Raw genomic sequence first — 26,529 nt, 5'->3', positions numbered from 1 at the left:
ATCGACGTAGTCGCAGACCAGTCAGAGTGCCCATGATGACCCGTTTACACCGGTGAAAGCACCTACAACGAGGATGTGAGACTCATGGACAACCGGATTATGAAGCATTGGAAGAAGTTGCCTGGTCTGATGAATCACCCTTTCTTTTATATCAGGTGGATGGCCGGGTGCATGTGCATCGTATACCTGGGGAAGAGATGGCAGCAGGATGCATGGGAAGAAAGCAGGCTGATGGAGGTAGTGTTATGCTCTGGGCATGTTTTGACACGTATCACCTACTTAAAGATTGTTGCAGACCACGTACACCCCTTCATGGCAATGGTGTTCCCTGATGGTGTTCCCATGGCCTCTTTCAGCAAGAGACTGCACCCTGCAAAAATGGTTCAGGAATGGTTTGAGGAACACAACAATAAGTTTAAGCCATGATGTTGCCATGGCCTCCAAATTTCCAGTGGAATTTGGAATCAGTCCTATTAAGCATCTATGGGACGTGCTGGACCATGGAGGCCCCACCTCATAACTTGCAGGACCTGCTGGGGATCTGCTGCTAATGTCTTGGTGCCAGAGGTCTTGTGGAGTCCCTCGGAGAATCAGAGCTGTTTTGGGACCTACACCATAGGCATGTGGTTTTAAAGTTGTGGCTCATCAGTGCGTGTTATGATTTGGTTCTTTTCATTCCTATACATCTCAATAAATGAACTCAGCAGTCTTTGTTGCAATCTGGAGTTGCAGGATAACAACACCGATTCCTGGCCCTTGAGGTCCTTCTCAGAGTCCACACTTTGGTGCCGTAAAGACAGTTAAGTTGTAGTCTGCTGTTGAGTTTGCTTGCTTCTTTTTAGCTTTAAAGAAATGTCTGCCTTTTTCTTTTTCATTCACTTTACTGTGTATCTTGCTTTTAAATGCTGTTGATGGCTCCTATAGTGCTTTTTGTCCATATTATAATTATATTAATATTTTACAATAATGTTTATGTATAATACATTATTTTATAATTTTATTATAATATTTAATATCATTTGTTTGAATGTATTTTATTTTATTTTTTATAATATATTCAATTTTCAATTTGTTGTTGTTGTTCAATAGGCTCTCTGCTGCCCTCAACAGCTCTGGAGCACCTATGACAATTATGTGATTTCACTGCAGGTAGAAGCAAGCAATTCACCCTTTTCAGAGACAAACATCCTGCAGTCAACAAACTAAAACGATTTACATATCACAATAAAGTATAATTGTAGATTTCCCTCATAAAAAGAGCATGCACGATTCCTCCAGTCCAGATCAAACAAATGTTGCCATCTACTGGGATAAAACGGCATTGCAAAGTTCCCAAAACCCATGTAAATCCAAAACAAATGGAGAAACCCAAAATTCAACCGTGAAATGTTAAAATGAAGCACTTTATTTATTTTCATTTACTGGGACAACCATAAAGTACATCCAGAATAGAAAAATAATATGCACTTGGTTGCTTTGGGCTCATTTCCACTCAGCAGAAACCACCCACTGTAATCATTCTGCTCTTTAGTGGGCCAACAACAGGAAAAACATAAAAAACTAGAGAATTCACTGCCTTCCAAACAATCCCAGATAACACACTACTGGAAAAACACACAGTATCCAACTCACACTATTCTGACACATTACAATCACTCTGATATAAAGTACCCAGGACTCATGGACAGGACCTCAGTCAGTGCATCTTTAACAGGGTAACTGCCTTGGTTTTGTTTGCAACAACAAAGAACATGGCCCCATTCACACAACGCTACCCTGGTAGGATTACACAGAGATCATAGAACGAAGCATCAAGATCAAATAAACAATAAAAATAAAATAAAAAGTCTGAAAGCATATTCAGGAATTAAACTGATATGCATGCGCTAATTTAGATGCATACGCAGATGAGACCAAAACAAACAAAAGATACTTAACTAACAAAACATATCACTGTTTGTCATGGGAACAATGAAAAGGAATCAAAAAGCAGCTCCTTGTGGATCCCTATAAAATCCTAATTGCAGTTTGATTTAAACATAAATAACACTTTTATTGCTAAATAAACTCTGCTAATAATTCACGTACTGGCACAAGTTATGCATTATTTCAACAAGGAAATATGCCGATAAAGCAAGACATGTTAAAATTACTAGCAACTGCTGAAAAAGGCCAAAAAGCTTAAGTAGATTAACAAGTAACCAAAAACTTTTACATAATTCAAACACATCATTTAAACATAAGCTTGTGAAATAATCATTTGATTCTGAACAAATTAACTTGTCAAAGAAGTTAATTTTTAAATACAGAATTATGACGAAAAGGAGAGTTCACTGTCATTAAAACTTTGTACACAGAAACCAAAAAAATAATAATTCTAAATTAAATTAGCTTCAGTATTGTGTTAGTTTTAAGCTTATTTACATATTCGAAGGGAGATCATGAGTGGATGAGCTGGAGAGGAAAGTTCACTCATCTGAGCCATTAGCTTGAGTTTTTTGGTCGCAGTCTTCTGAAGGGTCACCCTGCATTAAAAAAACAAAACACTTATACATTATTTATTTAAAAATACAGAAGTTTCAAAAGTCCTTCTCTCCATTTACTACATTTCCCACGGTAAATAAAGGTTCATACGTTTGATAAAAGCCCCTGTATCTCCTTCATGATGGTGTCGAGGCTGGACACTGTGCTGTGGAGCTGCTGTTCAAAGCTGCCTTTCTGCTGGTCTGATGATTTCAGGTTGTTCTCCGTCTCTCTGAGATTGTTCTTCACTTCGTCCAGCTCCCTCTGAAGGCTGCGGTTAGCCGCTTCTAGCTCTGACGTGTGCTTTGAAACCTCCTCTACAAAACAAAAAGTTTCGATTAACACATTTAATGGTATCGAGGTTACAAAATTTTGTACAAAACATTGTTACAAAACAATACTTTTCAAATAACACTGTGTTGTCAAGTTTACATTGAGGCTATATATATGGTCAGACACTTGCATGACATTATTATATTAACATTTTACCCAAATCAAGAGTTTTTTGTCCAATGAATTTCAGACATACGTGTTCTGTCCGTCATTTGAACGGCCGCATCTGAGGCAGTTTTTCGTCAACTTTCAGGTTATAAAGTTTATTGCAGCTACAAAGCGGCTTAGTTTTGTCTGTCATTTGGCCAAAATAGCATGTTATTAAAGATGAAGTGCTTCGCACAGGCTGTTTAAGACAGTATTGGCTATGACTCGATGACAAATGCTAGACTAAGACACTCTTCTCCGCTACTCGAATACATAAAACATTAGCCTTTTATATACAGTGTTGGGGAAAGTTACTTTTAAAAAGTAATGCATTACAATACTGCATTACTCCATAAAAAGTAACTAATTGCGTAACTAATGTTACTTTTGCGTTACTTTTCTCACCTGGGCTGGGCTTGCTTGATTGTTATTTAATAATAAAAAAGTTATATTTCTGGCAAATGTAAAGCCCCTTTCACACCAAAAATGAAATGATTAAGCCCTAGGCTGAAGGAAACTTCACACCTGTACAGTAGAGGACATTCGTATGGTTGAATTGGATCGTCAGAGGTCAGCAGCAAAGACATTGGTTAATAAAGTGAGATTAAATACATAAAGTACATTTGTGTTATTTAGCATATTTAAATATTGCAGGTTTGCATTTCATTGTTTGTTTTTTTTCATTTTGAGGAATACTGAATCTGTTTTTGTGCAAGTGAGATGAGTAAATGCATGCCCACATTTAGTCTAGAACTACAATAATCATCATGTTTTTACAGCGCACACAACACCTCTGACTCTTACTCCTGATTTCTCTCAGGAGTGCAGTCCGTCAATAAATTGGAATAGAAAGTAACTTACATTATTTTTATTTTTTAAAATTAACAGATATTACTTAACTAGTCACTTGAAAAAAGTAATTTGATAAAAGTAATTTCCCCCCGAACTTTATTTATTTATTTATTGTTTGTTTGTTTGTTTTATATATAAATATAACTCCATTGGACAGTTTGAGGGTCCAATGGAGTTATGAGGTTTAGTCACAAATTCTCTTAATACTTTCATTGTTTAAATATTTGCAAAACCCACAGACAGACGTAAAGGGTGACCAATGTAATGATTTATGAAAAAAATTCAAATGGCGAAATATGGATAGGTTTGCGCCCGACAGCAACAAAAAAGTCATTTTAGTGGGAAAAAAGTAAAGAAAACCTAATAATAAAAAAAAGCAAAAAAAAAAAAAAAAACTATTAAAAAACCCATTTGTGGGCAGAAGAAAAAAAGTCCTTATTGTTGAGCTCTGCTGATGAATTGTCAAAGCACAACTTGAGTTTTGATATTGACTAAAGGCTCAGCGACCCAAATCAACACCTCTTCATAACAATCAGACACACTTTTTCAAACACACAATGAAAACGAGACAAGTGAGATTGTTACCCATTTTAGTGTCCTGCTGCATGAGCTTCTGCTCAATTTCCTCTCGGGTTTTCTCACTCTTCTCCAGCTTCTGCATCATGCTTCCCACGTCCACCATGGCTCCCTTGTAGTCGATCAGGCTACCTGACCCACCACTCTCCTCCGATTCCCGCTTGATCTTCTGACCAGGCAGCAAGATTTGGTTACCTGTGGGTGCACACAGAGGGTTTCAGTCTACAGTAGACTCATGGACATATGCTCTAGTGTTACAAATAAGCTTGTCTGTTCCAGACATCATCCTCTATGCACACCTAAAAGGTTGTCTATTTGCACATCAGAGGTCAACGTGGGGCTAGGCTCATCCTTAGGCCTGTCCGTCAGCTTGCGATAATGGCAGGACTCTTTAACCAATGGTTTGTTTAACAATTTCTTCACCTGAAAATGAATACAAACAAGAAACGTAGTATCAGATTAGTCTGGTGATAATTATTGTATATATCTTGCAAATACGAAATTGAAGGTGTAACATTGTGTCCTGATCAGGTAGGATGCATTTTAAAGGATCAAGCGACAAACATCATTGCTTACATTATATCTTATTCTCTTATCTCTTACTAATATAATAGTTAAACTGAATAAACAAGAAAATAATACTACTACTACTAATAATAATACTACTACTACTACTACTAATAATAATAATATGATAACACTTTACAGTAAGGTTTCATTTGTTAACATTATATAAAATGAACTAACATGTACAATATATCTTAAGAATTTATTCATCTCAGCTAAACTCACTAATGTTACTAATGTTAACAAACGAGACCTTATTGGAAAGTGTTATTAAAAACAATACTAATATATTTGTTATATTACATTATTATTATTACTATTAAGTAATAAAATGTTACATTGAATAAACAAATTAACAATAAGTGTTATTAATAAGATTAGAATTAATTAACAATATTAAAAACAATAATTTGTTAATATTACTATTACTATTGTTAAAATAATATATTCATGCTATAATTATTATTATTAACTAACAAAAGTTACATTGAATAAACAAGAAAATAATAATAATAATAATAATAATAATTGTAGTAGCAAAAATAATGTAGTGGTAGTAATAATAATTAATATAATGGCAATTAATATCAGATTCATATATTTATATCGGGTAATAATAATATTATATATGTGTGTGTGTATGTGTGTGTGTGTGTGTGTGTGTGTGTGTGTGTGTGTATATATATATAAAAATATATATTCAGATTATTATATTTATTATCATTATTATCCAATATAAATAGAATTTAAAAAAATCTAAAAGAAGACTGCTGTTAATACAAGCAATTTAGATAAGATATGGAATGTGAAAAAATTCGGTGTTTTTCCAATGAAAACATTCAAATCCACTCAATATTTCTCTTCATTTTCCCCAGGGAAATGAATGAGCAAGTTGGGCAGATTTTAAGAAATATATAAGCATTATAATGGAGTTAATAACTGGAACTTTCCAAAGTTCCAAAACTTGGAACTGGAACTTTACAGACTTTCCAAAGTTCCTCCTCAAACCTAAATGTGAAATACTGCACAGAAGCGGCACCTGAGCTCTGGAGAGATGCAAGCCCAGTGTGTACATGATCTCCTCCAAGTCCTTCTCCAGTAGGTAGCCGCAGTGACTCTGGTCGAAGTACACAAAGGCCATCAGCAGATCCTTGTTAAACGTCACCATCTGCTTTTTCTTCTCATCCTACAGACAGAATGAAATATTAAAGCAAACCACTCCTCTCACTATTAGAAATATTTAGTGCTGTAAAAAGAGATCTGTTGTTAACTCACTTTATCTTTAGATGATCTCTCTTTGGATTTTCGGTCATCCCGACGATCGTCTCTTCGGTCCCTGCCATTGGAGTCTTCGTCATCTTTATCTGAAGAGCACAAAGGATTAGTTTGAATATTTTCATGTCACTTTGATTTTGCTTAATGTTAAAACAGATCCATGCAATTCACGATCAAAAGTGTGTTTGAGGATCCAGGTGTATTTGCTTATGAAACAGTGTGACCTTTACCATCGTCATCATAGTCATCTGCTTCTTCTGCCTCCAAGGGGTCATATTCATCAGCGTTGTTGTTGCTGCTGCCATCTTCGTTATCATCGTCATCTTTAGATTCTTCTCTCTTAATACCTCTCTCTTTCTCCTCATCCTTTACCAGGGAGACACAAATTGAAGGGCTTAATGATTTATTCATATAAAAAAATGCTTGAAAATGCAACACATTTGAATAAATCACAACGCCAAAGCGTTTAAGGGACATCTGAATGAATCCCAGAACCAATCCAAACAGGGTCCCCACACTGACAAATCTGTGTGAATATTTTCCATGTCTTTTTCAGTTGTTCATGATGCCCAAAAAAATTTGTATAAAAAAATAAATAAATCAAGTCAAGTGTAACTGGCTCAATGCTGAGCAATCACTGATCAATATCCACTACAGACATTTTTATTACTTTTTTAAGATCTTAATAAATTTACACGACTCTTCCAGGAAACTGCTTTAAAAAAAAAAAATCATGGTCGTTGGAACCCACCTTCCTCTTCTCATCCTCCTCTCTCATTCTCTTTGTGACCGGCTCTCCATTTTCTTCATCCTTCTCCTTCTTTACATCCCTCCGTTCTGCCTCTTTTTTAGCTTTCTCTTTTTTATCTTTCCTCTCATCCTTGGTAGGAAGAGAAGCGAATGCTTTGTAGATCCTATAGCCGAAGTCTCGTTGAAGCATCTCGTTGAACAATTCAGCAAACAAAGACACCTGAAACAGATGCCAATCATTTATTTTTAGTATCATTGACATTCTATTATACTTTTTTTATATTTTGAATTAGATTTAATTTTTATATTTAGTTAATGTTTTAATTATTTTGCTGGTTGATTTTTATGTTTTTTCAAGTTAAACTAAATGGCAATGAGAAAATCTGCCTTGGCAACTGTTTATTTTATTTCAAGTTAAAAAAAAATTATTTTAGTGTAGTTTTAATTGTGGATGAATATTTTCTAAAGGTTACGTGCCTCCTTTCACTGATTTACAAAAGTATAGCTGAAAGTCAAGCGAAATGTCCTAAAACCTGTTTGTAGTTTATAGGTAATAATTATTTTAAACCAATAATATGCAGCAATTACGCAGTGATCCTCACCTCAAAGGAGTGCTCTTTGTTATCCTCCAGTCTGTAGTCCAGGAGCACACTTAAGGACATGATGCTGCAGTCAAATTTGCCATTCTTGGCAGCCCAGTTGGGGTGGACGATAATGGTGGGCTCATCTGGAAGAACGTAACGTCTCTCCCTGCGCTGACGTTCCTGCTCCTCCTGTCGCTTTCGCTCCTCTTCCTGAAAAGAATATTTTTTTTCATGTTTGCATGCGATTGATTTAGACAGGCTCTCAATGAGAGCAGCATCCTCTGGTCTTCTCTCACCTCTCGGTCATCCTCCAGTCTGCAGGACTCATCCTCCTCCACGCAAGGAGGTTCAGGTTTCTCCGGCTCCTTGGACTCCTCCACCTGCTCCTCCACCTTCAGCTGTTTAGTGAGGCGAGCGATCAGCTGTGACTTCAGCCCTTTAGAGCTCAGTGTACGGCTCTCCAACTCTTTACGCAAGTCATTGACCTGTGTGCAATTAAGTTTCATCATCAAATATCAAATTTTCTTAGTTTATATCAAATACACTACCATTCAAAGCTGAGGTTGCTAAGATTTTTTTAATGTTTTCTTTTGTACTCACCAAGGCTGCATTTATTTGATAAAAAATACAGTCAAAACAGTAATATTTAGAAATGGTATTACAATTTTACATAAGTGTTTTAAATATTCATTTAAATTTGAAAGACAATTTAAAATTTCATTTATTCCTTTGAAGGCAAAACTGACTTTTCGGCATCATTTCAGCATCTTCAGTGTCACATGATCCTTCAAGAAATCATTCTAATATGCTGATTTGCTGCTCAAGAAAAATTCTTACTATTATCAATGCTGTGTTATTATTATGCAATTTTTTGTGGAAACCATGATACGTTTTTTTAGGATCCTTTGATGAATAGTTCAAAAGAAATAGAAATCTTTTGCAACATTATAAATGCCTTCAATGTCATTTTTGATTAATTTAATGCATCCTTGTTTGCTAATAAAGCATTAATTTATAAAATGTTCAGACCTCAATCTTTTAAAAAAGGTACTGTATATTGTTTGCAGGGATGTACATTTTTGTCCAATAAAATGCTCAACCATAAAATGTCCACAACAATTACTTTTGCGGGACTGTGACTAAACGAAAAACTATTGGTTATTTTAAAAAACAAGCCTTTCTGCCAAAATTTATAAAGAATGTTTTACGGTGTCTGTCTATAAAATACATAAAGACCCCATGAAATGGAATTTAGAGAATATAGATGTACAAGATGACAAGACGATGAAAAGTTTGGTCTGTAGCAGATAAGCTGCTTGTGGAAAATCTCACCTTCATGGATTTCGGATCAAGCTTCGTCCAGTGAGTTGGCGTAGTGACTTCTTTTGAATCATCTTCGTCCTTATCCTCCTCCTCCTATGCACGTTAAGAGAGAGGGAGAGAGAAAAGACAACAGTGTGTTAACACACCACTCTTGGACAAAGGAGTTTTCTGAAACAAAAGTTGATCCGTGCAAGAAGCAAGGTCACAACTGTCTCTCATTGTCTCCTCCTACTGAGCTCTTGATTGGGTAAAAAATAATTTCCACTGCTAGGAAGCTCTATAGCTTTCAGAAACAGATCCATATCCCACTCATCAGCCAATCAATGCCAGTTCTGTGGAATACAAAAAGATAATCAATGACAGTGGGTTTGAGAGATGGACATGGGACAGATGCACTCAGAGAAGGTCTCCAAACCCTATGTCTACGTTAATTTGGCCCATATATACTCTTTTTAGCTTGTTTTCTTAAACACCTAACCAGAACTGTCCTCGGGTAAACAATCTCCCTGGAAAAATCACATCCACAAAGGGTCTAGACACAGTCCAATCAGAGAAAAGTGTAAATAAAATTAAAAGAGAGACAGACAAGAGACAGAACTCAGAGAGTTCGGCAGATATCGAATTTCGAACAGGAAACAAAACAATCTAAAAAACACACAAACATCATAAACACAACTGGCTCTCCAGATTCCAGCATTATTTTCTCAATTGTTATCATTGATTAAATGTATCAAATTTCAGATCAGATTTGTTTCAAGTTTGTTGGAAGTTTAGAGTCATGTCAATCAGGCGATCAATGGTGTAATCGGCAGGGCTGGAAGCTGTTTTACCAGTTGATGCAGGTGTCAAAGTAGAATCTAAGCTCTTCCGCTGTGTGTGAGACTGCGTGACAGAGGGAGAGCAGGAGGAAATGGGGTGGAGGGTCAGGGATGAGACAGGGATGAGAGGAAGGGATGGTAAAAGTGGGATCTGTATGATGCCTGTGATACTTGTCTGTTTCTTTCTGTGTTTTTTGAGTGTTTTGTTTGTCTATTCCTGTGCCTGTGAGAAGCGGAAATGAGAAGAGAGGGATTAGCGTTCAGTGCCTGTTCTCCATCAGCCTCCTTCCGTTCAGCCAAGAGTTTCTCTGCCAGCTGCTCCTTGAGTCCACGGGACAGCCCCTCCCACTCTGAGCGGGTAGGAAGACAATGCCAAACATCCGGGAGAAATAAAACCACTGTCTCCACATGTGCGGGGACTGTCCGCCCTTTGTGAGTCTCCTCAGGGCGGTGATAGCGTATCTCTGCAAAACGATACCTGTCGCAAAGGAAGAAGCGCGTTGGAAAGAAACATTCTGTGAGACATCACCCATTTCCCCCAACACACACACACACACAGAAAGCTGCGATCCCCTCGACCCCCCGAATGAGACGCATATGAAAATACAGTCTGCGGAACTCCACGGGGGGTTTCTCAAGATGAACGGCAGCCACGCATCAGGGAGGTCGACAGACAATATCGACAGCTAAACAAAAACTACAATGACCCCTCCTCCCTTGCGGCAGGCCCCTCCCATCGGCACCCGTGAATCTGAACCGGTTGCTCGTGAAAGATAGCTTATGAACCCCCGGGGGTGTGAGAGAAGGACAGATTCAGACACAGTGAAAGCAAGTTAAATATGTAAGATATTTAACACAAGGCAAAGGTCAGAGAGAACAGAAAGTAACAATGGCGGCGACGACTCCTCTGGCTCTGCTCTCGGAGCAAAAGAATCAATGCATTCACCACATATATAGATATAGAGGCAGGACTGCCACACACATTAGCATAAACATTGCAAAACAAAATTTGAGAAATAAAACAAAAATCTAAATTTATGAACACAAAAGCATCAAACATGTCAGGAGATACACTGCTGTATCAAAACCATGCAGCGTGTCACAGACTTTAGGACGTTGTCTGCTGGGTCTTTTTTTTTATATTAAAGATGCACACATGGAGATGCGTCGGCACAAATCGAGAAAGGAGCTGTACTTACCACTGGGTACATAAACTCAGATCAATGCCTGTCAGAGCCTTACAACAACGAATGGCTGTCTTTATAAGGACAGAGGCATCGTTTTCCGGGTCGGCCCCATCCAAAGAGGGAGACCAATGACCCCCGATGGCCATGGCCTCGTCCTTGCCCCGCATCCCCACCAGGAACTGAAAACAGAGGAGTTCAAATGGGTTACGCAACACTGGGAAGATGCTGAGCGCTCTGAAGGTGGCGCTTGTGGCGGACACAGGGAGAGACAACATCAGATACGCTTATTCCACACAGCAAAGCATTCAGCAATGGAATAGGACAGACATCACAGTCAGCTCCCCAACACCATTTGAAACAGCCAACATTAAACACAGGAATGGACAAACATCTTTCAGTGTCCAGGGGAACAAGAAATTTAATAGATTGCAATAGAAGATTCTGAAAGTAAAAATCCCATTCAACATTTGATATTTAGCAAACATTTCAACATGAGCTCAGAGGTCAGTAAATGATGGTATACACACTAACGTTTGAAAATCTGGGGTCAGTTTATTTATTTATTTTTATTCAGCAAGGTTGCCAGTTAACACATTTATGTTACAAAAGATTTCTATTTCAAATAAATGCTGCACATATTACAGCACAACTGTTTTCAATATTGATAAAAAATGTTTCTTGAACAGCAAATCAGCGTATTAGAATAATCTTAAGTGACACTAAAGACTAACAACTGCTGTCTGCTGAAAATGTGGCTTTGCCATCACAGGAATACATAATATTTAAAAATATATTAAAACAGAAAGATAAAATAAATGCAGCCTTGGTGAGCATGTGAGATTTCCTTCAAAAATATTTTAAAAATCATACCGACTCGAAACTTTTGAAGAGTGGTGTATGCAGTCTGTGGCCCTTTATTGTTACTGATACTGAAAAACTTTTTTAAAGAATGTATAAATACTAAATAATACATACCAATGTTTTTATCTATGAGTTATTTATACTTATTCTTTCTTATATATTAATTTATTATATAATTTATAATTATTAGCATTAAAATGTAACTTTAAAATAGTTAAATTGGTAAAAGGAGTGATAAAAGGAGTGTTAAAAGTGGTGTTAAAATTGGTAAAAGGAGCTTTTGCAGTGGTATTAAAATGAAACGGTACTAAAACTAAAAAAATGTTAGTATTATGACAACACGTATGACATGTGCGTGATTATGGACAGAATAAACTGGATGTGTTGAACAATTTCACATTTCTCTCTTTTTTTCAGTGCCTGACAATACAGGAAGCTTTAGTGCAAGCAAAGAAATGTAAAGAGATCTTAAACACATATGAACCAGCAGACCTGTCAGCAGTCTTAGTTTCACTTCTCTTTTGTGCAAAGAAATATGCTATAATGAAATTATTACACTATGCATTTCATCATTATCAATCTGCTCCAAATGATAGGAAATGTAGATGTTGCAAATTTCCGCTCAATTCGGAATGAAATGTCAACCGAAGCTGCAATAATTTTTGTACATTGCATGATTTTTAGCCACTTCAATTACTGCCTAACAAGTTGGTCTCAGGCGAGTCAGAGCGCAAAAAGACCATTGGAAACATTATACAAACAAGCCATAAAAGTCATGGACAAAAAACCAAGGCACTATCATCACTGTGCAATTTAAAAAAAACACAGCCTTTTAAACTGGGACAGTCTTCATAAATTTGTAGATCTGAGTCTCATATACAAAGTAACACATGATTTGGCCCCAGCTCCTCTGGTAGAGCTCATCAGCCAAAGAAACAGCTCTAAGCGCGTCACTCGAGGCTCTGTCAGAGGGGACTGTGTTATCCCTCTGCGCAAAAGTGCTTTCAGTCGCTCGGCCTGGTCGGTGAGGGGCGCCGCTGAATGGAACTCAATACCCGAGGAGGTTTAACAGCTCACCACTTACAAGGCCTTTACAAAAAATGTGAAAATTTGGCTCCTTAACATGAATGTCTGCCAACATTAAAAGCAGAGCCTGTTGCGCTTTATTGTATATTTGGATACCGTCGCCTTTTTGAAAATGTGTTTTTTGTGTTTAAATATTGTAACAGGTATTGCGTGCCTTAAGTTATTTTATAGTGTCATTTATATTGTAGTTATTGATTTGCCATAGACTTGTAAATGTATTTTCATGTTTGTATTTTAATGCTTTTTTTACATCTTTGCCAGGTGACTACAGTTGAAAAATAGCCTTTTGGCTAATTCTGGCTTTTTTTAACCATGTTTGTTCATGTGTTTTATGAAATTGCGCTGTCCCCTCTAAAATAAACCAATAAAACACAACAAAAACATAAAAGACAAAGTGATTCAATTACATAATTTGCAGTATTAGAAAAGCTACAGTCCCCGACACTGTAATGATGTCCATCCCTGTGAAATATTACAGTATAAGTGCAAAATAATTTACAATAAATAGCACATAAGTAAGCGATTACATAATGCAAGCTGATTACACAAACCTAGTTTGTTTGTTGCAGTTAGTAATGTAATACCTTGATGAGCCGGGCAGGGTGCTGGAAGGTGTCTCTCAGCTCTGCTGGATCTTCTGCCAGAGCACAGGACTTATGATACAGCTCATCTAGACTAGGGTTGGCCAACAGCATCACCTATAACATCAATATTAATCATGACTGTCAAAAACCACTGAATCAAACCTGGAAAAAAGTATTAAATTTTTAAATAAAAGATGCCTTACCTTTGCACTGTAGGTGTGATTGGCGTCAGGTGGGTCCAGTACGGCCGTGTTCTTCACGAGAGAGTCCACCTCTTTATGCATGATGTGAAAGTTACAGTAGTTTCCAAAGTTGAAAGGTCGTGTTAAGGGGAAGGCATCCACCCAGGTAAACACAGCATCAAAAAAGTCACTGGGGATGTAGAGGCTCTGATACCTCCGCCGTAGCTCCATCACATCACAGTTAAAACTGCAGAGAACAGAAACAGGCAGTCATACACCAAACATACACTTACATACTTAAACATTCATCTGAACAACTCATCTCAAACTTCTGTAAAAAACCACGTCACAATATAGTTAACTTCTAAAAGAATGTCTCAAGACCTTCCCTATTTTGTTTCAGTCTGTTGTGCTCTGAATTAACGTTTAGTGTCCATGCAAGACACATAACATTTTATTTGTACTTTTTTTATTTTTGCTGCTGTTCTAAAAATCTTTCTTTTCGCCAATACCACAAACAAGCTACGTAGCTGCTTGAATCTGATTGCAGGAGCTCTAGGTTACCATAAACGTAAGTGGAAACTTAAACAGATGATTGCTGTTGAATGGCACTGAACATGCACTTTGGCCAAAACAACTTGAAATATATAATTATTCTTAACTTTTCATTAACTTCGGTAGGCTGTTCAATGAAGGAATTGTAATTTGGCTGCTTTTTCTGAATTTTCTGGATCATTGTCAACTAAATTGCTGATATTTGGTACAAAAAATTACCTTTCTATATATTTTTGACATGGTAACATTAATGTTGAATTATTGCCAGGACCTGTAGAGAAACAATTTAATTCTCCCATGTCTGAGCTGAACTCGAGTGAACAAAAAAAAATAAAAAAAAATAAACTGTACCTAATTTGCAACTCAAGATATCTGTCAAGATACTTCCTCTAAAACAATTAACTTACCCATCGAGAGAGAATTTGGAGAACTGCACAGTATATCTTGGGACGACTCTCCGTGGCCGTCTTGGAGAACGTTCTCTGCGAGGAGACCGGTCTCTCGAACGTTTTCTTGTGGGTGAACGTTCTCTTGATCTTCTTCGCTCTCTCTCTCTTTCCCGACTACACAAACAGAGGGAAAATAAAGAATGAGCATGTAGAGCAAAAAAAAAATTAACAATACCCAAATTTTTTTTTGGTTGCACCTCAGAAAAAGCTATTCTAATCTCAGTAGGGATGTAACAGTGAGGAACTTTTCACACCAGTAAATTGACAACACTGGTATTACAGATAATACAAGGCAAGGTGGGGGGGGTGTTATTGAATTTGTGTTCACGTGTTCTCTGTATAGGGAGCGGCGTTACTGACTGCACATTTTACACGATTAGATATTTGTCAATGGCGCTCAGGGTCTGTTCTGCACCAAATCTTCCGCCATCATCTTATCAGTCATCTCTCCTTATGACATTCACGTGATGAGTGAAATCTGTCTCCTGCAGAACTGCACTGTATGGAGCAGAGCTGAAGCTTTCAGTTTATAATTGTAGCGTCCGTTGTCCAAATAAATGGCTTTTATTTCTATTAAAAAGATAAACGATCGGGGTGGCGGTGGCGTGGTTGGCAAGTAATGTAACACAGACTACCGAAGCCAGCCTAACTCTCAGTTGTATGTTTGAGTGCTGACCTGCGGTCGTCCTTTCTCAGGATGAGTTCTGGTCGGTCATTGCGGCTGGGGAAGCGGGGTGAGGGGTCCACGCGCCTCATTTGTTGTGGCTGAGGCATCATCCGCACCGGGGGCTGTAGCAAACCCCCTGAGAACACGGAGTCTACACGCGGCAAAAACAGAGAAACGGGAGATCAGATTTGATTCTGTAAAAGCGTGACTCTGCAGAAGGTCGATGGGGGTTGATGTACCTTTAGGTGGTGGCTGGGGAAGCAGTGGCTGTGGTGGGTTCTGCAGCAGTGGGGCCAGAGAGGCAGCTGAGAGCTGGGCCTGCAGAAGAGATGGAGGAGGTCCCTGGGCCGGGACGCTGAACGTGGTGGGCGGGGGTAGAGACTGCATCATGGTGGGACCTGGTTTCATCATGTTCGGCGGCTGGCTCTGAGAAGAAGAGACGGAGCAAAAGAAATGGGTTTGCTAGTATGTATAACCATGTGCAGAAAAATCCCAATATCATTTTAAAGAACTAGTGCTTGACTAGAGCTGGGCGATACAGTTAAATCTATATCTCGATTTTCCAACCTTAATGATATTTTGACCTAAAAAATCATGTATTTAGCCTGACATGTCTCAATGTATAATTTAAGGTAGTAAATTTCAACCAAACTGACATTGTTTTTGTGGAAATTAATTACATTTACTAATTTATTAAGAAATCGACTAGCTCTAGTTCAGACAACAAATCAACGTATATTAATTCATCAAAAAACCATCAAAATATTTATGACAGCTTTAAACTCGGGGCTATAAAACAAGCCTTTAAATAAATAACATTAATCTGTCTCCAATACAAAGTTTAGATAACCTGTTTTAAAGGATGAGAGGAAAAGGAGCCTAAATGAGTAAGAAGCACTAAACCCAGTAAAAAGAAAATAAATGGTTAGAAATAGCTGGAGACTGAGGAAGTAGAAGCACTGCTGTTACCATTTAACACTTTTGGCCCCTGTTAAAAAAAAAAAAAAAGTTTCTTTCAAGAGAAAATGCAAGGCAAGCATTCTGGGCTTTTCAAAAGAGTCTCAAAATTATTGTTAGTTACATAAAACAAAACAGACAGGAATCTGCATTTGCTTTATTATCATGCACCAGCTCAGTGTGACGTTTGTGTCCAGGTGTAGAGTAGTACAGGTAGCCTAATTCATGATCATGTTAAAAAATAAATAAATAAAAATAGCAGTAGTAACAATACCAGACTTTCTTTGTTTTTTTTATTTTATAAACAGTGTTTGTTTGATGAATATTTGCATGCCATTATTTTAATTACATTTATTAACATTTAAATATATTTTGTTTTGCAATTAGATTAATTAGGGTAAGTAGTGCTGATCATTATAAAGGCAAAATTTCACTGTCTGGTATTTTTACAACTAATATTTTGGAATGAAACTCAGTATATATATAAAAAAAATAATTAATAATTAGTTTGGGTTATTGAAAGAAATTACACTAAAAACAGCATCAACTACAGCATCCCCCCATGAATACAAAATTATTTAAGAGAAAAATGTTTAATTACAAATCCAACAGTTTGACAACAGCTGTGAGCTATAATACAGGGAAGGGGGAGAAAGCAGCAATAGAAACCCAAGGACATGTGACTAAAGCCTGTTTGTGAGACAGGAGAGTGGAGGAGCGGATCAAGCAGAAGATAGAGGGGAGGAGGAGGACAGATTGGGGATTTGGGGCACAGGGGTCAAGTGGCGTGGGTTACATTTTGTCTTGAATCCACCGCAGAATGCATGTCAGAGTAGCGTGGCATTCCTGCATCAGAGTAAAAGCTGGACAGCTGTGGGGAAACCTGAGGTAAGGGCTGAGGCGGCAGGTGCTACATGGAGATTGAGAACACAGGAATCAACAGCAGCATCATGACATCATGACTGTGGACGCAGAGCCATATCAGATTGTATCTGCCAGGGATCCATTCGGACCACGTGGGTTTGCTTACCGTTTGGTTGTGCAGCTGAGGTAAAGTTTGAATGCGCTGGGCATTCCATTTGAAAGGCATGTTGGGATTGTAGACCGCTTCCACCAGAACACGATCACCGACTTGGGGCGTTTTTCCCTTAACAGCACTACAAAAACACACACAGAAATTACACACCTCACCTTTAGGCTGCGTTTAAAAATCCACAAGACAAGAGATCCATTTTTTGTTTTGTTTTAAATCAGATACATATCCGATATCTGGACATCTGTACTACGTCTAAACCCGTATATCCGACACATTTGGCCAGAAAGATAGATTTTTAATGTCGTATAATGAAGCAGACATGCCTGTATGTGCTCACACAGCTTTTTTTATTGAGGTGGAAACTTTATATAAAGGTAAGAAATGGCACACAGAAACATTCAAGAGCATAGAAACCGGTTCTCATCCTCTGCCCTGTGAATTTTATAAATAAAACAGCTTCGCAACTGAAAGCTACATTACATTTCTCAGCAACTAAGTGATGACTTCGCTGTTTTTGTATAAACTCACAGCTTCACCATTGCATTAAGTAATTCTCAGGTAATACACAGGTAATTCTCTCTTGTTGATTCATTCGAATTCATTCAAATAAATCTTACCACACTACTTTATTTTACTCCAGAATTCTAGATCTAACGAACCGTAGATTAAAAAATAACAAACTAATATCTTCCAGTTCAGTCAAATTTGCGCTACAAATATAACAGCAAGTAATCATAGTACCACCTGTCGTGAATTGTAAATCAATTATATTGGCTATATAAAACACGGACATTCAAAACCCAAGGGTCAACCATGTCGCATAGTAAGCGAACACCAACAGACTCATTTTGGGCGGGGATTAATGTAAACACAGATATCGGATAACAGTCGTGTCTGAAGTGCATGTAAATAGGCAAGACATAAAAATTGGATGTGGTCAAAAGATCAGATCTGTGCATTAAGACTTGCAGTGTAAACACAGACTTTAAAAGACTGATTCACAACTCAAACCTGGACATTCACTATAAAGCACCTGAGCTGAAAGAAGACATCCTCATCGACAAAGCCGAAAGTGTCATGTAGCTTGCTGACGACCCCGGTGAAAACACGCTGTTTTTGGGGTTGGGTCTGCTGCTGGTGGCTGGAGCGGGGGGTCGGGTAGGACACGGTTATCTGCGCCGTCTGCTGTGGGTTTGACAGGCTCAGGCTGGTGGGCAAGGCAACAGGGGGCTGCAAAATACACACAGCACCACTTAGGAGTCGGACATATATATATATATATAATATTAGGAGATCTCTTGCTTCGTTTTACACATTTAAAAACGGAGAGATGGGCTTTTCCAGAAAAATTCAACTGTGATGCAAATGCAGAAGTTGGAAACAAGGTGTACCTGTGATAGCAGGGCTTGTTGGGGCTGTGGAAGCTGTCAGAGATAAAGAAAAATCAAAAGAATACATTACACATTAACCATAAACCACAACTTAAGTGGAATGAAAACATCAATGAGTAAATTTTGGATTGAATACAATTTCTACATGTTAACTATAAATTTAAGAACCAAACACTATTCCATTCAAAAGTATGGAGTCAGTATAGATTTTCTGGTAGCACTTTATTTTACAGCACGTGCACTTACGTTTACTTACCCAAGAAACTACTGGGTAATATAAGGTTATAACATGGGTTAAGTTTAGGTTTAGGGGTAGGTTCAGGATTAGTATGTAGTTATTACCCAGTTATTGTAATTACTATAATAAGTAAGTACATAGTATGTACACGGGGAACAGGACTGTAAAATAAAGTGCTACCGATTTTTTTATGTTTTTGTAAGACGTCCACCAATGCTGCATTTATTTGATCAAGAGTACATTTAAAACTGTAATATTGTGAAATACTATTACAATTTAATAACTGGTTTCTATATATTTCAAAATGCAATTTATTCTTGTGAAAGTAAAGCTGAATTTTCAGCATTATTACTCCAGTCGTCAGTATCACAAGATCCTTCAGAAATCATTCTAATATACTGATTTGCTGCTCAAGAATGTTTTTTTTTTTATATTATCAATGTTGAAAACAGTTGTGCTCTATAATGTATATATGTGTTGAAAATATTCTTTGATGAATAGAAAATTCAAAAGAATAGCATTTATTTGAAATGGACATCATTATTTATTTGTAATGATAAAACCACAATTAAATGAAGGCAGTACAGATCAGAAAAAAAATATGATCTGAAAAGTACATGGTATTTGGATTCACAATCAGAACCGACTACATCTACCAAGAGTGAGACAGGAAGTCAGTCCTGAGAACTAAATGCAGAAAGACACCGCAGCACTCTTTCGATTAAATGCTCTGCTGACTGCAGTCCTTTTAGTTCTTCTGTCATGGTGTATACAAATAAAGCACCTGACAGGAGCTTTTATCCAAAGAGACTAACAGTGCATTCAGGCAAATTGAATTCACCAGTACATAAATTCACTGGGAATCAAATCAATGACCTTCTGATTTCACAACGAACAATACTGACAATCTTCATGATAAAACTAGGGCATCAACTAGCTTTAGAAAAGCTAAAAGGTGATGTGAAAGAGGAGGTGTGGATGAGAGTGAGCTAGGGATGCACCGATATGAACATTTTGGCCGACACCGATAATTCTTTATATTTGAAAGCCGATAACCGATATATTGGCCAATAAAGCTTAATCAAAATTTTTATATAATTTTGAGAGCCTGATTACAAAAACAAAAGTCTCACCATTAAAATCCTGTCCCAAGCACACAATTCTAATGTTCTCATTATAATTTTATGTAGCCTAAGTGATTCCAATCATGTTTCAAGCAATTCAAAACCATCATGTTGAACAGTGCGCATCTGAAGTGTCTCAACTGAAGGAAATAATCCATTATTTATCGGCTTTAATATATCAGCCACATTTTCTTATCGGGCCGATAACTTTAAAAATCAACATATATCGGCTGATATCGATATGGTAGCCGATATTAGGGGTCGACCGATTAATCGGTCGGACGATTAATCGGCCGATTTTTTGCATTTTTTAACATAATCGGCATCGGCCAATATCCAGTATATCAAGCCGATTATTAGGCGGGCGCATCTGTGGGCAGCCTTGTGTTGTTGTTGTGGACGCAATCTGCGCCTAGAGTCATTCTCCAGCAGAGTGAGCAGACCTCATCCAGTGCCTAAGGAAGGAGCTAAGTTCCTTGGAGAAAACTCCTTTATATTTAATTAAAACCTTTTGATATGTTACTGCCACCTTCGAGAAAAAATATGAATAGGCGACATGACGTTCGGTGGATATTGATAGCGTAGTTGAGGTTGCATTAGCACAGCAGATTGCTATCGTGTCACAACAATAAGTAAGCAAGAATTTTGCAATTACAGACAGATAATCTGATACTTTTATTTGTTCTGTTTTGTGTGTCTTATATTTGAGAGGGTTGTCACTCAATGCAGAGAATAAAGTAATAAAAAAGTGACCATAGGTTAGTGAAGGACTGGCTTGGCTTTGCTAGCGTCGTCGCTAGGGTTGGGTAGCTACAGACAGACCCGGTGCTAATACGGCACTGGTGCCTTAACGACCGTTATTTACCAGACCGAATATCAATGCGTATTTCTGTGCTACTGTTATGCCTGTGCTTCTCTTGGATGCTCTGAAAACGGACGTTAGAAACGTGACGCTAGTCAGCAGTTAACTTTAGCATACTGTTAGCTAGTAGCTGGATTAAACACGGTTAAAATGCTGGCCAAACAGTGTAATGTGTGACTGTATTTCACTGTAGACTAGGGGTGGAACATGTATTCGTATTGAACCGAAACGGTACGGGCGTCATGGTTCGGTGTATACATTTACACGGAGAATACATGGTATAAAAATAAATAAAACTCGCGTGCAAATTAATTCATGTAATGCGGAACTACTGTTAGATACGCGGGTTCTTTGGGGACACCTAATCTGTAGCCCCGCCTTAGCTCTGAAGCAGGCTGCGATATAAAGATTGCAATGCTGGAGTATTGTGTGTGTGTGTGTGGAAGAGGGAGAGGGAGAGAGGGGCGCGGGCGCGATCGAAAAGTCGCGTGTGTTTAAAGTCGCAAAGTGTTTACTTATATTTGTGTGTGTGTGTGTGTGTGTGTGTGTGTGTGTGTGAGGCGCGGATGCGATCGAACAGTGGAAACATAAAAACATACTCCGTCATTTTGTTTACAAGACATCATTCAAACTGCAAAGTGTTTAAGTTAATTACAATTTTAAGGAAAACAAATATATTAATCTGAAATGTAGCAAATTAATTTAATTCATTCAGGTACAATTACCAAACATATCTCAAGGTCACAACAAGTGCAGATTGGCCAAGTGTTCAATAAATGTTTTTGTTGAGAAATCTTGTCTATCTTAAGTAATTATTTGTGTTATATTTTATCTTTCAAATAGAGGTTAAAAACAAGCACATAATCGGCCAAATATCGGCCAAAATAAATCGGCAGCATTAATCGGCCATCGGCCGACCCGGATTTCAAAAGATCGGCATCGGCATCGGCCTGAAAAAACCCATATCGGTCGACCTCTAGCCGATATATCGTGCATCCCTAGAGTGAGCGCATGTACCTGATGTGGGACGTTGTAAAGGTTTTGAGGTGGAGGTTGTGGCGGGGGGCCTTGAGGTGGCTGCTGCTGCTGCTGCTGTTGTTGTTGCTGCTGCTGATGCTGCTGCTGCTGCTGCTGCTGATACTGCTGCAGGGCTGAATTGATCTGCGACTAAAATAAAACACACCAGTGACTCAAGACTGCTCACTGCAGGCTGGGGGAAGGGCTCAGATTACAGCACTCTAACACTGAGCATGCTAGAAATGCAGATGAGTACAATTCAAAATGGAGGAGGAAGCACTTTATACACTGCAATGAAAGGAATGAGATCAGGTAAGGTTTAGGTGCCACTGTGCGGTATTATGTGCACAGAATCAGAGCATGTGAGCGGAGTGGAGCGGGAGCGAGCGGGGAGCGCGAGCGGGCGGATCTTGGACAGAGCGCAGAGCGGCAATTTCAAAAGGACGGAGCGTCGCACTATTTCCCGCTCCAATTCCGCTCCGCTCACGCCACGCATCAGTCAAAAAATGCGCCATGAAGAACAAAAAACATATATAGGCATAGCCGTCGCACTGGACTATAAGTCGCATTTATTTAGAAATTTGTTTCACACAAAAAAAACTAAAACAATGTTACAGATGGGACAGTTCTCCGTTACGGATGTGAGCGCTCTGACAGCGGCACTAAAAGACTGCTTTAAAACTTTCACTGAGACCTCAAACAGAAAGCACAAAGCCTGTCTTTAAATTTAATTTCGTTTTGTATTAATTGTATCTTAATTTTGATCAGTGTTTCATCAACCAATTTTCTGGATTTAATAAATAAGTAAATATATTAGATAATCACGACACGAAGGCGCCGGCGGGTGAACCTGGAGTTTGTCTCATAAATGAACCGAAACTCAGCGTACTTGCCTGACAGACCTGAGACATATATATAAAGCCTGAAATGTCTACTTTTAAACAGAACAATTAAAAACGAAAGAAAACAGACTGCTCTCTTGAATCCGTATGAAATGTGCATTTCTCTCTGGGGCGTTCAATACTGCGAAGATCGCGAGTCAGCATCTTTCCAGCCACAGACATAAAAAAAAATGGTTTATTAGTAAACAATTAAAATGTCTCCTGCTATATTTTACATATACATAATCATTAATTTTGCCGGTTCGTTGTGACAGCTTTTAGGTGCGTTATTGGCAGCGCCACCCTTATGTTATGAACGCATCAGCACCGAAAACATGGAGATTTTTTTTCTTTTGGGGGCATTTTGTTTGTGTTCAGACTTTCAGTTGTCTTTAGGCGCGATGTTAGAGGACGCTGCTAATAAAGTTGCTAGTATGGCCTACACATATTGGATTCACGTTTATTATTATAGGCTATTTAAAAAAAATACCCCATTTTTTATGCCGTGCGTATCATTTTATTTTGTTGTATTTATCCGCCACACCTTGGCCGGTCCGTGAAAATATTGTCTGATATTAAACCGGTCCGTGACACAAAAAAGGTTGGGGACCGCTACAAGTGATATACATGTAGATTTTTTTCCTTTTTTGGAGCGAGCGGGGGGCGATTTGAGTGGAGCGCGAAGCAAACTGCGTTGAGCGCTGAGCGAAAATGAGCGGAGCGGCCTGATGTAGCTTTGAGCGGGGGAGCGGAGGGGTGAACAGTTCCGTGAGCGATGAGCGGAGATTCTCACCGCTCCACTCCGCTCATATGCTCTGCACAGAATATACTGTATAATTAGAAATTACAACTATTTTCGGAAAATAAGTACTATACTAGCTATAATTCCACAGTAAAATGTCAGCATTGTTGCTTTAAACAGTAGTATGTTACTGTTGTCACATTTAGTAAATAACAGGTACTATACTAGCTATTATTACACAATGAATACTTTAAACAGTAGTATGCTACAATGTCACATTTTGTATTAAAAACATTATTAAAAAAACGTTAAAAGCCGCAGTAATTGCTTCCAGTTCATTCATCAAATACTACCATTTTTGGAAATGAATAGGTACTATAGACCTTATGTAGCCCCGCCCCTTTTCAACGCTGCGCTCGTTGTCTTTTGCTCGTTTAGAATCTTCCCAGTCTACTGACATTTGTTAAGACATCTGCTTTAAACATTACAATCCTCATGATAACTTTTATTAACTTTACAATAAGTAAATCCACTTCACTAGCTAATTACTCCTCGACAGCGATGCCATAGAAATATACAGCGCGACCGCAAAACAGAAGTTCAAAGACAATATTCTAAAGATGGCTGCGCGCCTGTTTCTCTGGCGCATGAGGTCTATACTAGCTATCATTCCACAATAAATGCTTCAAATAGTGGTATGCTACTCTTAACTCTCAAAACAATTAGTCAAAAACCTGTTAAAAGTCAGTGTAATTATTTATAGTTCATCCATCACACTGGAAATCAAAGGGCAAGCATGTTGCATTGTGGGATACAGTATCACATTCTGCTGATTGTTATCTTGTGGAAATCCGGGATAATTTGCATACTGTTCACACAGTTTACATACTGCAGAAATAGTAAGTCTAACATGTTAGGGTGTAATTGTTGTTATTGTTAAATGTCAATGTGTAATTTCTAATTTCTCCAGTGGTGGATCTCACCTGCTGTAATGCAGCGGCAGCGGCTGCGGCGGCCTGTTGCTGGAGTGCTGCGGTCTGCTGCGACAGCTGATAGTTGGCAGCTGACTGTGAGTTGAGGGAGGCTGCAGCTAAAGCAGACTGCTGAGTGTACATCGGAGACGCTCCCAAGAGGGACGGCTGCTGTACTCCTAAAGCTATGGGAGAAACATGTGATATTGTAAGGACACTGTAACTGCTATCGATAACATTCAAACAAGCACAAGCAAACTTTGACCTGCCAATGTAAACAAAACAAAAACATCTTGAGCTTTGACCTTCACAATTAGAGAGCTAGAGCAAGAGAAGCTAGAGAGGAAACACTATCTTTATTCATGCATGTTTAGACTAATAATTAGACCTTTTTATTGAATGTAAAGTAGTGCCAATAATGTAAATCAAAATACGTGTTTATGTAAGTATTTATGATGACGTACAATGTAAACTGTTCAGGTCCAGGGACTGTCCTGAGTGGCCTGGTTGTGATACCGCTGTTGCGGCAAACTGGGCCGCCCATGGAGGGTTCTTCTGCCCCCCGAACTGGGCCATGGAGACCTGCTCACGTTTTCTGCTGGACCAGATGGTGGATTATTTCCTGTGGGGGGGGGGCGTTATTCAAAATTAATAAAATTGCAAGCTCAAAACATTACAAGCATAAAACTGGATGGACAGGAACTAAGATACCGTAGTTGTTTCATGGGCTGCCTGCCAAAGCGCCAAGAAAACACTTCTGATTACCACAAGACATACAAAATCAATGGTTATTGATCTTTGTAACTTCAATCGCTACCATTGCCCAAGACTCAAAGGGCCCTCAATAAAGCTTATGATTATTCTCATGATTTTTTTTTTTATCATTCTAAATTAAGTAGCTGTAAAGAAGATCTGTATAATTTACTGACAAATGAGCGCTGTCTTTGCAAGATTGTTAATTGAATTTAAATAACTTCAAGCTATCTTGAGAGCCAGAGACTCGAAAGGCACATGCTGTCTAGTTAGGGAGTTAACTAGATTTTGAAACAGAGCCAATGCGCCATCTGTCAACTCCACAACACCAACAGACTGTTTACAACTTCTTTCTGCTTTAAAACCCTGTCTAAGTCCAGACCCAGCAGTGAATAAGCCACATTCATGTCCTCCTCACCAACACTGTTTGAAGACTCAGACAGTCACTTTTAGCCAATCTTTTATCTGCACTAGCTTAGCACACCAACGTATTCTCAATGCAAGCTAAGCAGCTAACGGAACAACACTGACCTAACAATTTAAAACCCCGTATTATCACCCTCAACAACTATGAAGTTTATTAACTCCAACTAAGCAGCGGTCTCAGTTGTAGTGTGTAAGTCACAACTGTGCTGACTGCAGTGTTTTGTTTTTCAGCAGTGCAATCTGATTCGGGCCCTCGAATGAGCAGCACACTGTCTAGGTTTCTGTCCGTGCACTTTCTAGTCTCATTTACACCTCAGAAGTGTATACAGTCTACGCAGCATAACACAGTGCATGACAAAGCAATAATAATATAACAAAACTTAAGTCGATATATACGCATGCAAACTAGCTGTTATTGTTGCTGCTTACCCGTCGTCCTCTCTTATTCACCGGTTGAGACGTCTGGATGTGGCGCATGCGCAGATCGTTTGAAGTACATCAGCGCATTACTGATCCAGGGTCGGGTGACAATAGATAAGAAAAACCTGACAGTGGCGCACACTGACGTGAAATCAAATAATAGGCCTACATAACACACACAAATGAAAAATAACACACACACATAATACATAATAATAACACCAACGGTTCAGTTATATAGCTAGCATATAGGCCTATACCATAATCATTATTATTACTGGATCGTTTTACTTCAAATCATGTTTTATCCACTCAAAATGCATGAGTCATTATATGAAATCCAAATTAATTAGTTGTCAGCGTTTTAGACAATTTGGAGCTCTAGGCGTTTT

General features: G+C 38.4%; 1 protein-coding gene across 2 annotated transcripts; it reads right to left on the bottom strand.

Annotated features, from left to right (window-relative positions):
• Positions 1–1,384: 1,384 nt before the first annotated feature.
• ccar1 (cell division cycle and apoptosis regulator 1) lies at positions 1,385–26,226 on the bottom strand. 2 transcript variants are annotated; one of them, XM_082154224.1, is made up of 26 exons: positions 26,147–26,226; positions 25,003–25,160; positions 24,551–24,723; positions 21,945–22,094; positions 18,704–18,736; positions 18,346–18,542; positions 17,307–17,433; positions 17,073–17,186; positions 15,559–15,745; positions 15,329–15,470; positions 14,611–14,766; positions 13,670–13,895; positions 13,467–13,580; positions 10,948–11,114; positions 10,016–10,226; positions 8,940–9,023; positions 7,904–8,092; positions 7,626–7,817; positions 7,025–7,243; positions 6,504–6,639; positions 6,274–6,362; positions 6,038–6,184; positions 4,731–4,854; positions 4,441–4,626; positions 2,635–2,840; positions 1,385–2,525 (listed from the first exon to the last, which is right to left on the bottom strand). In XM_082154224.1, exons 2-26 carry the CDS (start codon positions 25,112–25,114, stop codon positions 2,469–2,471), a joined length of 3,738 nt encoding a protein of 1,245 aa, XP_082010350.1. In that variant the 5' UTR covers positions 25,115–25,160; positions 26,147–26,226; the 3' UTR covers positions 1,385–2,468. The 2 variants fall into 2 exon arrangements, with proteins under 2 accessions (XP_082010350.1, XP_082010351.1); XM_082154225.1 differs by lacking the exon at positions 17,073–17,186.
• Positions 26,227–26,529: the final 303 nt, after the last annotated feature.

This window comes from Leuciscus leuciscus (assembly GCF_965113295.1).
Source record: "Leuciscus leuciscus genome assembly, chromosome: 22".
Classification (NCBI taxonomy): domain Eukaryota; kingdom Metazoa; phylum Chordata; class Actinopteri; order Cypriniformes; family Leuciscidae; genus Leuciscus; species Leuciscus leuciscus.
Note: the sequence above shows the minus strand (reverse complement) of the source record. Positions and strands in the feature narration are given on the sequence as shown.

Coding starts and splice junctions, on each gene's coding strand:
- ccar1 (XM_082154224.1), bottom strand. CDS start 25,114: ATGGCCCAGTTCGGGGGGCAGAAGAACCCTCCATGGGCGGCCCAGTTT. Junction 4,855..6,037: donor TGCATCTCTCCAGAGCTCAG/GTGCCGCTTCTG, acceptor ATTCATTTTCAG/GTGAAGAAATTGTTAAACAA. Junction 2,526..2,634: donor TACAGGGGCTTTTATCAAAC/GTATGAACCTTT, acceptor TTTTTAATGCAG/GGTGACCCTTCAGAAGACTG.